The 12,003-nt window shown below is 37.4% G+C and overlaps 2 protein-coding genes across 4 annotated transcripts; both read right to left on the reverse strand.

Annotated features, from left to right (window-relative positions):
* Positions 1 to 272: 272 nt before the first annotated feature.
* On the reverse strand, positions 273 to 4,264 carry aldoca (aldolase C, fructose-bisphosphate, a). The gene is made up of 9 exons (XM_057350669.1): positions 4,177 to 4,264; positions 3,278 to 3,408; positions 2,953 to 3,164; positions 2,312 to 2,366; positions 1,958 to 2,118; positions 1,794 to 1,877; positions 1,214 to 1,388; positions 932 to 1,131; positions 273 to 830 (listed from the first exon to the last, which is right to left on the reverse strand). Exons 2-9 carry the CDS (start codon positions 3,387 to 3,389, stop codon positions 735 to 737), a joined length of 1,095 nt encoding a protein of 364 aa, XP_057206652.1. The 5' UTR covers positions 3,390 to 3,408; positions 4,177 to 4,264; the 3' UTR covers positions 273 to 734.
* A 1,867-nt stretch (positions 4,265 to 6,131) lies between these two features.
* Positions 6,132 to 11,987, reverse strand: rskra (ribosomal protein S6 kinase related a). 3 transcript variants are annotated; one of them, XM_057351402.1, is made up of 13 exons: positions 11,805 to 11,987; positions 11,130 to 11,342; positions 10,507 to 10,551; positions 10,303 to 10,371; positions 10,005 to 10,074; positions 9,212 to 9,319; positions 9,072 to 9,112; positions 8,931 to 8,958; positions 8,264 to 8,353; positions 8,057 to 8,145; positions 7,820 to 7,933; positions 7,473 to 7,704; positions 6,132 to 7,260 (listed from the first exon to the last, which is right to left on the reverse strand). In XM_057351402.1, the coding sequence occupies exons 1-13, from the start codon at positions 11,829 to 11,831 to the stop codon at positions 6,494 to 6,496; spliced, it is 1,893 nt and encodes a 630-aa protein (XP_057207385.1). In that variant the 5' UTR covers positions 11,832 to 11,987; the 3' UTR covers positions 6,132 to 6,493. The 3 variants fall into 3 exon arrangements, with proteins under 3 accessions (XP_057207385.1, XP_057207383.1, XP_057207382.1); XM_057351400.1 differs by having other exon boundaries at positions 7,823 to 7,933; positions 10,468 to 10,551; XM_057351399.1 differs by having other exon boundaries at positions 10,468 to 10,551.
* Between the last annotated feature and the right edge of the window lie 16 nt (positions 11,988 to 12,003).

Genomic DNA, 12,003 nt, shown 5'->3' on the forward strand with positions numbered 1-12,003 from the left:
GAATGCTGTGTTCTGGAAGAAATGGTCAGATACATATTACACAGATTTACACAAAAAGAAGTGATGCTCAGAAAAAGGCAACAATTGTTAGAAAAACTAATTTAAAAAAAAGTTTCTTATTTAATTTCTTATTTTTTACTTGTAAATCTACACACTCTTTATGTTGATTTAAAATGAACAATTCTAATTTTACATGAACAAAATAAAATGATCAAACGATAATGTTAATGTTTATATTAAAGTTTTGTATAAAAATAGAGCACAGATGCAGCTTATGCTTTCGCGATTTATTGCAGCATTTTCAGTTCACATTCACTTTGCTGATACATTGAAGACAAGACATACAAAATCTCCAAAACAAATACAAGGACTCCTTAACTTCATGCTGTTATTTGTCATCAGAACATTCTCAATGCTGATATGATATACAGACACATAGCACAAGTTAAAATCTTATGAACTAAGAAACGAAATCCTCTGAAATCTATGTAACAGAAAACCCTTATTTATGTTGACAATAAGTAATAAGGATATAATATTCCATCACTTGAAACTTACCTGTAAGAGTGATTCATACATACTCAACAATCACTTCAGTGAGTTTCATGAAGTACACATTTTATATTAGTTTTATATTAGTATCACATTTATGAGTTAATATAATCTACATTAGTTTTTTTATGGCAGTGGCAGTGGAGTTCAGCTAATGCTGAAGTATGTGAATCAGTAGCATATCAATATGCATGGCTGGACAGGTAATGGGATAGACCAGTGGCACCACTGCTGTCCCCACCAAACGTGTACTTCCCTTGGGCTGCCAGACTGTTGATCTGAGAAGACAAGACAGAGGTAGAAAGGAGTAAGTGATGATTGCCAGTGCAAATGTTGCTTTCATGACCTGACTGTCAAAAAGAGAATTTGCTTGTAATGCCTCTGCGCGTTTGATGAACTCCTCAGTTGCAGCTCTCTCGTTTTCTCGCTGTCCCCGCCAGGTCTTCAGAGCCGAGGCCTGGAGAGCTCGGCCGAATGAGAAGGTGAGAGCCCAGGGCTTCACCAGCGGGCAGTTATTGATGGCATTAAGATTGCTGGAAGCCTCTTCTTCGCTTTGACCGCCTGAGAGTAACGTTACTCCTGGAAGTCAAGAATAATGCATCGTCCAAAAATAGTAAGAAAGTATGCACAAGTAAAGGATGAAGTTTTAATATATCCATACCTGTGACTGCAGGTGGGACAGTACGGCGCAGAGCGGTGACTGTTGCTACGGCAACCTCTTCCGCACTGTATTTGGTTGGGCAACCATGTCCAGGGGTCACCATGTTGGGCTTGAGTAGTGTGCCTTCCAGATACACATGATGATCGAACATGGCTTTGTACAATGCTGCCAGCACCTGAGTCAACAATAGAGAATCTAAATCAAACCCATTTGACATAATCCGAGTCATGTGTGTTAAAGGGATAGTTCGCTCAAAAATGAAAATGTCATCATTTACTCACCCTCAGATTGTTCCAAACCTGTATACAGGAAGGAAGATATTTGGGAACATGTCAGTAACCAAACAGATCTAATCCCCCATTGACTCCCATAGTATTTATTTTCTCTACTATGGCAGTAAATGGGGGATGAGATCTGTTTGGTTACTGACATTCTTACAAATATCTTTCTTCGTGTTCAGCAGAACAAAGACATTTATACAGGTTTGGAACAATCTGGGGGGAGTAAATGATGACAGAATTTTCCATTTTGGGTGAATCATCCCTTTAAGTGATAAAATAAACTCAGGACAGTAACTAACCCTCTCTGTGACAAACTGGCAGCGTTTCAAATCATGGTCTCCGTCAGGCAGGATCTCTGGTTCCACTATGGGTACAATGCCGTGCTGGAAATACAGTGTTAACAAGATCTCATGAACTATTTTTATCCATTTTTGAGGATGAATTTGTTCTCTTTGGCAGTTACCTGCTGACAGATACTAGCATAGCGGGCGAGAACCTTTGCATTTTCTGTAACACACAGGTCGGACGGGGTGGTATCACTGATTTTCATAACACAGCGCCACTTTGCAAAGTCAGCTCCATCCTTTTTATACTGAGCACAGCGTTCTGATAGCCCATCCAGACCTGTGGAGACAGTCGGGACAGTTTAAAAAAAACTCAAATCTGATCATGGAATCAAGCAACTACTGTGAAATTCCTTAATAGTCCAATATGATCTACAGAGTTTCAGAAACCTGAATATTTTTGTTTGACTCTTTCTAGTTTTTACAGGTCACATAATGACTGCATTTCGCTTTTGTCGGGTAGGTTGGTTTACCTTGTGTAGTGGTCTCTCCATTTGTCCCTGGCAAGGGCACCACACCTTTGTCGACCTGTAAAATAAAGAAATTAATTTGAATTTTGAATTTTATATTTTTTATATTTTAAGGAACTGCACTTCAAGATGATTTTAAAGTGATAGTTCAACCAAAAATGAAAATTCTGTCATCATTTACTCACTCTCTTGCTTTCTTTCACAGAACCTTCCACAGACTGAACTATCAATTTAATGTGCAAATAAAAAAGAATGTATAGAGAAAACATAGAGAGATAACATTCTAGGAAACATAACGTTCCCCTAACGCTATACATTTTACGAACATTCTTTTCAGGTTTTATCTTTTGCAACCAGAAAACAACATCTCAGGACATTAGATTTTGGTTCCGGGTTTTAAAGGTTTGTTGTTGGTTATTTTTACAGTAATAAAGCGTCATTTTTATAACGTTAGGAGAGTGTTAGTTTTTGGTTCCCAGAAACTGACATGGGAATGTTCTGGGGAACTAAAAAATTTTGGCTGGGATGACGTAATGGGATTTGAAAAGGTTGCAAGTCAGACTGAAACAAAACACTGACCATATGACCACCACTCATCACACCCGATCATCCAAATACCACCCTTCCAAGATGCCATACCGTACCTTGATTCCTACAGTCACGCCCTTGTCCTTTATCATCTTAACAAATGGGACGCCATCGTCTGAGTTCTGGTAGAGCGTTTCGTGGAAGAAGATAACTCCACCGATACAGTTGTCAATGCGATCATCAGCAGTGAAGAGCACCTGGCGGAAGAGGCGACGGTTCTCCTCTGTGTTCTCCACCCCTATCTGGTTCAAACGCTTCCCCATACTGCCTGTTAGAACGTCCACACCACAGTGAGTTCTTATGCATGTTGAGACCCAAACAACAATGTTCCGACTGATACAACAATATATCCGGGGATGAACGGGATGAAATGACACCAACCTATAGACTCATCCGCCGCTAGGATGCCTTTTCCCGGAGACACAATGCGCAGAGCGATCTCATGAAGCTCCTTCTTTTGCTCAGTGGTGAGGGATGGAAAGTGGTGGGTCATCCTGAATGTCTGACACAACCTGAGGAACGAAAAAGTAGATAGACACACAATATAATCTGCATTTCAAACCAACCTTAATTGACAAACACAACAACACGTGCTGTGTTGTAATATGGTATCCACAACCTTTGGTCAAATGTCATATTCTTATTATTAAATGAGCCCTGAAACAAAATAAAAATGTTAAGACAGTTAAATACAACGGCACTTAAAAAAACAGACGTTAAAGAAAGTGATTTTTGCAAAAATACTCGTAAAATAACTCAAAATAAAAATGATAAGACAGAAGAATAGATATCAGCACACTTCATACATTCAATAAGTCTTATTAACATCATTGTCATTGCTCTACTTACTACTTTTATAAATTAAAAAACAAGATTACTAAAACTTGATACAAGTTTCAAAGTTGAGACTAATGATGTGAAACAAAACATGGCAGTTTTTTACTCAACCTTATTCTACTATTGAGAAATGCTTTTAACCAATGAGCAATTTACCAATTGCTGATATGTCAAATTACTGCAATATATATATATATATATATTTGGAGAGTTCTCAACATAACATTTACATTGCTTGAAAACTTGCTGAATCATTAGCAGACACAAAAACAAACATTTCAACAAAAACCTATAATCTGATCACGTAATCTTGATAATAACATTTCTCATAAAAACAAATAATTGATGAAATAAGTAACATAAAAGTCAATTGATGTTTTTACTGGTATGAACTTTCTACAAAAGTCAGGAAAATCAACAGATGGAATGAAAAGGTTACTCACCAAGTCAGAGCAGACTGAAGATCTCAGACTGAAGGGCTTTCTCCTACAGACGAGGAGAGACGTGACTGAATCTTTTACAGTGCTGGTGTCCCACTTCTTTATGAAGGTGATATCCCAGAGGATGCTGACACTTGTAGGGCGGAGCTTACCGTCATGACCTCATTAAGTTATTAGAGGAGGTGTTAAAGGCCACCGAAGGTTGTTCACCTGATCCCATTTCTCTAGCATTAAGTATTCTCATTATTTTACACACAAATTGTTAGATTTTCTAAAGAAAATGTGAGTAGCCCATGTTGCGTGTGGTTGATAGGACGTTGCTATGGTGGTGATAAGGTGTTGCTAGGGTGTGCTGAGTGGTTTCCTATTGGATTAAATCAAAAGTCTCTGCGATATTCTGTTTGATATACAGAGTAGTCAGTGTATTGGCAAGAGGGTCTTTCATTTCATATCTGGTTTTTACTTTGAATCAGACCAAATTCCCAATGATGTATAATTAGATCAAATATACACCAGGCAAATGATTAAATCTCTAGTTATTGGGACTTCCACCACCCTTAGGAAAATGCTGGAAGTCACCGAGCAAATAGGATTCAAGCATGTAAAAAATGAGATGAGGTCATGGCATTATTTCTGCTTCTATACAGCTGAGTAGAATTTAGATTACTTTATAATGTACTTTTCGAGGGCAAAAAATGCGAAAAGTTTGAGAGTTTTTTGTAACATTAAGAATATGTTTATGATATCTAATGTTGCAGAAATTATGTCTTTGAGATTTAAATCCAGAATCACATCAAGTAGCTATAAATATCCGGGTTACAATGAAATGATCTTTTTTTTAGCACATTGTTGTCCAGTGCATAAAATGAAAGCATACGATAACACAGATAAAAATGTCATATATAGAGGGATACCCAATGTCTCACTCCACATACAGGACCAAAACCCATATGAAGTGACTCTCAAGAGAACTGTTAAGAGTTACGGATATTTTAAGCCGTCTCTACTGGGGCTGTGATTTTTTTCCTGATACCTAATTAAAAACATTAATAATGATGCTTTATCTGGTGTTCAATTTTCAACCCTATTAAGGCTGTTCCCATTTGGGTTTGTCATTGCTCTCACAAATAGGTCACACCAAGGTCTCAAAGTTGGATAATTGTCGTCAGGTATCGTTAACAGATATATATTTTACCATTGTATCATCATTTTTGGAATCATAATCACATTTCAGTCATTAAGTCAGGGTTTCAGTCCTCTACATCAGTTCGTGGCCAAATTATTTGGGGAAAATGAGTTCTTTACAGTACTGTCCTGAATGTTATTCACAAGTGATACAATTAATATGGTAGTCATTGCATTTTTTTTGGTAAGAAAACTGCATGATTATGTGCAGTGTCATGTCGTTTTACTCTTAATGGCATCGAAATGAAATGAATAGGATTTCAACATAGTTAATGTACAAGTTTCACACAAATGAAAATGTGCACAGGAAGTGGCGAACAGCTTTTATAATAAAAATAATGCATCGATGAAGGCAAATGTAAACATTTTAAAGAGAAGGATCACTTCAAATATCTAATACATGTGGCATATTCAGATGAAACTATATCATTTAATGTAAATACTGAAGGTATAAAACATGAGGTATCAAAATTTGAATTATTTTTATTTTTTAACTGTTGACTGTTGAAATGCTCAGTTATAACTTTGCAGAGCAGTTTTATCATGCTAGTCTATTTCATTGCATACTGTATGTTCAGGTCTTGTTACTAAACTTCAAAAACACTGTGCATTTTAAGGTGTATTTAAGCCCCACAGACTTTCTATTGTAAGTGAATGTAAATTCTACTTTTTGCTTGTCAACAACAACTTAGAAATACATTTATGAGAGGTTAGTCACATAGATTGTACTTTTGATACACAAACTCAGAATCAGAATCAGAATCAGAAGAGCTTTATTGCCAAGTGTGCTTGCACACACAAGGAATTTTCTTTGGTGTTGGAAGCTTCTAGTACAGACATTTAACACAATGACAATACATTATAATATGATTTACAGTCTAAAGATTCTAAATTGTGCATATATAAAATAAAGACTATTTTACAGAAAATGGGGGATAATAACATATAAGAGACATTGTACCGGGTAGTATATAGTAGAATATACATATTAACAGATTGTATGTACACTTGTGCAAATGGATAATGTAGTAAGTGGGTAGTGTTATATACATGTATACATAAGATGTAGATATAATAGGCACAGTAGTGCACACTATAGGAGTAGTGGAAGTGGAATATTGCTCTTAAGGAGCAGTTATCTGTTTAGGAGGGAGATTGCCTGGGGGAAGAAGCTGCTTCTGTGTCTGGAAGTCCTGGTGTTTGGTGCTCTAAAGCGCCGGCCAGAGGGCAGCAGATCAAAGAGTTTGTGTGCTGGGTGTGTGGAGTCAATGATGATTTTTCTTGCCCTGTTTTTCACTCTGGAATCGTACAGGTCCTGAAGTGTGGGCAGAGGAGCACCAATAATTTTCTCAGCACTACGAACTGTCCGTTGTAGTCTTCGTAGGTCTGATTTGGTGGCCGAGCCATACCAAACAGTAATTGAAGTGCACAGAACAGATTGGATGGCCACTGAGTAGAACTGGGTCAGTAGCTCCTGTGGTAGGTTGAACTTCCTCAATTGACGGAGGAAGTATAACCTCTGCTGGGCCTTCTTTACAATGGAGTCTATGTGGGACTCCCACTTCAGGTCCTGAGAGATGGTGGAGCCCAGGAACCTGAATGACTCCACAGTATCCACAGTGCTGTCCAGGATGGTGAGGGGAGGAAGTGATGGAGGGTTCCTTCTGAAATCCACTATCATCTCCACTGTCTTGAATGCATTCAGCTCTAGGTTGTTTTGACTACACCAGGCAGCCAGCTGAGCAACCTCCTTTCTGTAGGCAGATTCATCACCGTCTTGAATAAGGCCAATGACTGTGGTGTCATCTGCAAACTTCAGGAGTTTGACAGAAGGGTCTGTAGAGGTGCATTCGTTTGTGTAGAGTGAAAATAGCAGTGGAGAAAGAACACATCCTTGAGGAGCTGAAACAAAGCATAATTGTTAGAATTGTAAAAAATAAAAAAGTAAATACATTTCGTACTGTCTTTGGCAGATCCAAAGTTTTAAGTGTTTAAATATGTTTTGTAGGCTGTTTGCTTTACAGAGAACTGAGTTTAGAGAACTGAGGTTCCTGTTGCTTCAGTCTCTAAGGTAACTTTGTTCATCTCATTCTTCATCAAGGTATGAGACACACCTTCAGGGGTGGAGGAAGAGTTCAGCAGGTCACACTCAAAATTCTGGAGCAGGTCTAATGATAGACCTCTCATTGATTTTTCCTGTCGGTCAGGATGATTCTTCAGCTCCAGGATCGGCTCGATGGGACTTTTCTGCAGCATCTGGGAATCAAAGGACATGCCACGGAAATACCGCTGGTTTCGGAAGTGCTCCAGGCAGCGCAAGCGATGTGTGGGGATCCTGCAAAGAAGCTACATTCAAACAAGGTCAGAGTGTTTGTGTGATTTGAATATGTGCTTGAATTTCAAGTCAAAAATATATTACTTCAATTAAAATAGATCAATGTATTGCAAAATACTGTATTACCACCTCTATGAGCAGAAAGGCCAAATCTGGACTGAGGCCGGCTGGCATGTCGTATGGATGTTCAGTAACCCTGGTCAGCATCTTACAGTGGTCTGCTTCTGCAGGAACAGGAAACTAAAAAAAATACTACTTTCACCAGCGAGATCGGCAAGCCATTTTCCCTTGCAGACATGACCTGGACTTTCATACTACAACATCCTTCAAATCCTATTTGCATTGCCTCTGCACACATCATACCCCTCCAGTGGCTAAACTGTAGATGAGAATACCAAGAGACCACCAGTCTGCTGCATGGCCGTAGGGGCCACCACTCAGTACCTCAGGAGCTGTTTAATGACCAGATAATGTAATTAATGCATTCTCATTTACAGCACAGAACTAGCAGAAATAGAGATGTACGTCGTACAAACATAGTATAAATATGAAAATACTACCCAGTCTCACCCATGTATTGGATTGTGCCACATATAGTGAAGGCTCTATCCCCACGCTTAAGGCGACGAGACAGCCCAAAATCAGTCAAGCGGAGGTGACCTAAATCAGACAAGAATACTTCACAACTACGCCTGTCGCCTGCATTCCCTTTACCACAAGCTAAATGAGACCTTTAAAATGTAGGCTGTGGATATTCAAACACAAATATTTGTGTTCAATGTTTTGCACAGTACATTATGTCTGAATAATTGTGCAACACAATGGTTGTTTTAGAACATTGCACATTACATAATATTGAATATATAAGCTATGTTTGGAGTACCAAGAAGTCTTAAAATAGTGCTTTTCAAATACTATAAATATTCTGAATTTTTCAATATTTGAAACCAATTGCAACAAAAATAAGTTATTTTTATTGAACAAATAAAGATACAGTTTTAAAATCTTTATTAAAAGAAGTCTATAACTATAATGATAGATAGGGATGATATCATTGAGGTCAATTTCAAAACAATATTATATATCTAATTGCGTTAAAAATATGAATTTAAATTCAAATGAAAGATAACATTATCCTCTCTTGTTTTGATAGCTAATATAGCTATCTTTTTAATTATCTTTATAGTTATTGTTCGTGGTGTGAACAATGCCTGTAGTGAGTGAAAATCAGCTTTACCTTGTTCAGTCAGAAGAATGTTCTCCATCTATCAAAAACATTCAGAGGATGCATTATAACAACTTGATTTAAATATTTGTAACTATATTTAAAGAATATATATAAAAATATGACTGAAGTTTAAAGTATTGTAACTTATACCTTCACATCCCTATGTATTATTCCAAAGTCATGTAAAAAACCTGCAAACGAGAAATTTGTGATAACATACTGTATGACTTGACTGGTATTAACCTAGATGATTACCTTAGCTACTGACCTACAAACTGTAAAACACTCACCCAAAGCAGAGCCCAATTCAGCAGCAAACACTCGAATCTCTTTCTCATCAAATCGACCCTTCAGTGTCCAGTAAGTATACAGATCCCCAGTACTGCAATACTCGCACACTAAAGACAAAAACACAGAAGAACAAAGAAAGACAATCCAGACTGATTGGTTTGATCTTGAGGCCATCTTCATATGAATTAAAGCTCCAAAACAAGTCCTCTCAGTCAAGTACAATCTGATCATCTATAATAATAACTTCTGAAAGTCCAATTATAGGCCAATGACACAAATTCAGGCTGTCACAGAGGGAGATTGTTAGGAAAGGAAAAAGAGAACACAAATGATCTTAATACGCCATGAAGAGCTTTCTGAAGCTGATGAATAGAATATAGCAACAAATGAAAATGAATGGACAATACTGCATGTAAAATTACTGAATTTTTAATGTTGCAGAAATGATACACTTAAAAGGGCCGTTCATCTAACAATGACAATTCGTTCATCATTTATTCACCCTCATGTCAGTCCACAGAACACAAAAAAATATATTTTGAAGACCGTTGGTAACCAAACAACACTGACCCTCAGTGACTTCTATTGTACGGACACAAAACCACTAAAACATTTCTCAAAATATCTTCTTTTGTGTTCCACAGAGGAAAGATACAGGTTTTATATGACATGAGGGAGAATAAATGATGACATTTATTTTGGGGTGACATGTCCCTTTAGCCTGGAATGTTTTTATTTTAATAGTGTGAGTAGGTTTGTAAATGCCCATGTACTGTATGTGGTGTGACTCACTGATGAAGAGATTGTCCTGGCTCTGCCAGCAGTCCTGGAGACTGAGCAGGAAAGGATGTCTGACTTGTCGCTACGTCGTAACAGTCGACACAAAAAGAATGAGATGGAGATGAATGCAGACACTGTGAGGAAGTGAGACTAAACGCTGATGGCATAAGATAAACAAAACAATCGAAATATGAAATGTTAATAATGTGTGCATGAAGAGAAAGTCACTTGTTTTTTACAGTATCAGTAGCCCGGTTAGAACCAGATCAGACGAGATGTAGCTGACATACAGAGCAGTGGTGTGACTCACTTGGATTATCACCTCTTCTTTTGACTGCTGGAGGACTCTGTGCTTCAAAACATCAGCTTTGGGTAAAACCTAAACATTAGTGACAATATAGATTTGGAAATGAAGAGGTGCAATATAACAAACCTCATTTTAATAAAATGATGTCAGGATAAGGTATAAAATCACCTTAATAGCATAGGTCTCATCTTTACAAAGGTCCTTTACCTTCAGTATGGGTCCAAATGAGCCTTTAGCTATAAACCCAAGAATCTGAGAAGCATTAGAAAAAATGATTTAAAAGAACATTTCAGTCATGTTTCCTCACCCTCATGTCATTCAAATTAATTATTTATTAATAATCTGCCCCTCCACTGAGCTGTTAACTTAAAATAACAGCAGTTGGATCAATCTGTCCGTAAGTCGAACTCAAGAATTGATTTCCCTCTTAAAAAACAGCATTATGCTGGTTATAGGTAGGTTTTGAAGCATGCTAGATGGTTTGTGCTGGTTTAAGCTGGTCCTGAGCTGGTTTAAGATGGTCCTAAACCAGCACATGACCAGCTACCATGCTTCAAAACCTACCTAACATATATGCAGTTTTTTTTCAACCGGGATGTGAATCAATTCAACTTCATTGAAAAGAACTGGTTCACAATAGTTCATTCATAAATCAAATGGTTCTCAAGTTAAACTTTTGTATCCTAACAAATAACTAACAGCATACAGGTTTTAAATGAAACGAATGGTTGGAATAGTAGAACAAATATTCTTTATTTGAACACAGGGTAGTGTTAAAATGATGCTACATTTATTCCTTTTTCTGAAGGATATTATTTTGTGGCAGCTACCTGTAAGTGCACGTGTCCAGTAAACCTCTGTGGAAATTCGGGTAGGAAAACAGAAATGAAAGCTGGCAGTGTCCATTCTGGGTTTGATTCTGAGGGTTGTGTTTGTTTAGAGAATCTACTGCGTCTAAACAGACCGTGACGAACTTGAGCAGGGACAGACAGAAAGCTCTGACGACTGGACAGGGATCTCATCTTCTCCTGTGATGCTGCGAACTGCGTGAAAAGAGAAAATGGCCCAAAAAAGAAACCTTTGACAATTTAGCTGCACTAGTAAATAATAACATTTATTTGAGAGAAAGATGACACAAACACAAAATCTAAAGTAAACAGAATGAAGAATTTGAATAACATTTTGTGAGTGTCCAAAATACTTTCTGAGGTTCAACTCAAGCTATAATAACATATCAAAGTGCAATTTTAGATTACCTGGTTGTGTAATATTGCAAAATGTTACTATAACAAAAGGTGTTTTAAAGTACTAGCAGAACTAATCTAATAGTATTATCTATTGTAAACATTTTGCATAACAATGCAATTAATTTGGCCTTGGAAAAATAGCGTTAGTCTCATAAAACTGCACAGCAGTCCGATATTACATAACAAAAATATATAAACGAAATGCTAAATATATAAATGAACTGAGTAATAATTGAGACACAGTAATTACTCTCTTACCTTGTTTTTACTCCCGTCGCCGCCCATCACACACGCCCATTACACCTTGTAAACAATAAATGAACTGCACGTGATCTTAATGAAAATCCAAGCGATTCTCCGACAGTTCTCCAATAAAATCCAGTTTCATTATCTACAGCTTCTTTTCGTTATACCGACACGACACAAAGCTCTTTCAGCACGCACACGGTACTACAAC

Source organism: Triplophysa rosa, linkage group LG14 (assembly GCF_024868665.1).
Source record: "Triplophysa rosa linkage group LG14, Trosa_1v2, whole genome shotgun sequence".
In the NCBI taxonomy this organism is placed as follows: domain Eukaryota; kingdom Metazoa; phylum Chordata; class Actinopteri; order Cypriniformes; family Nemacheilidae; genus Triplophysa; species Triplophysa rosa.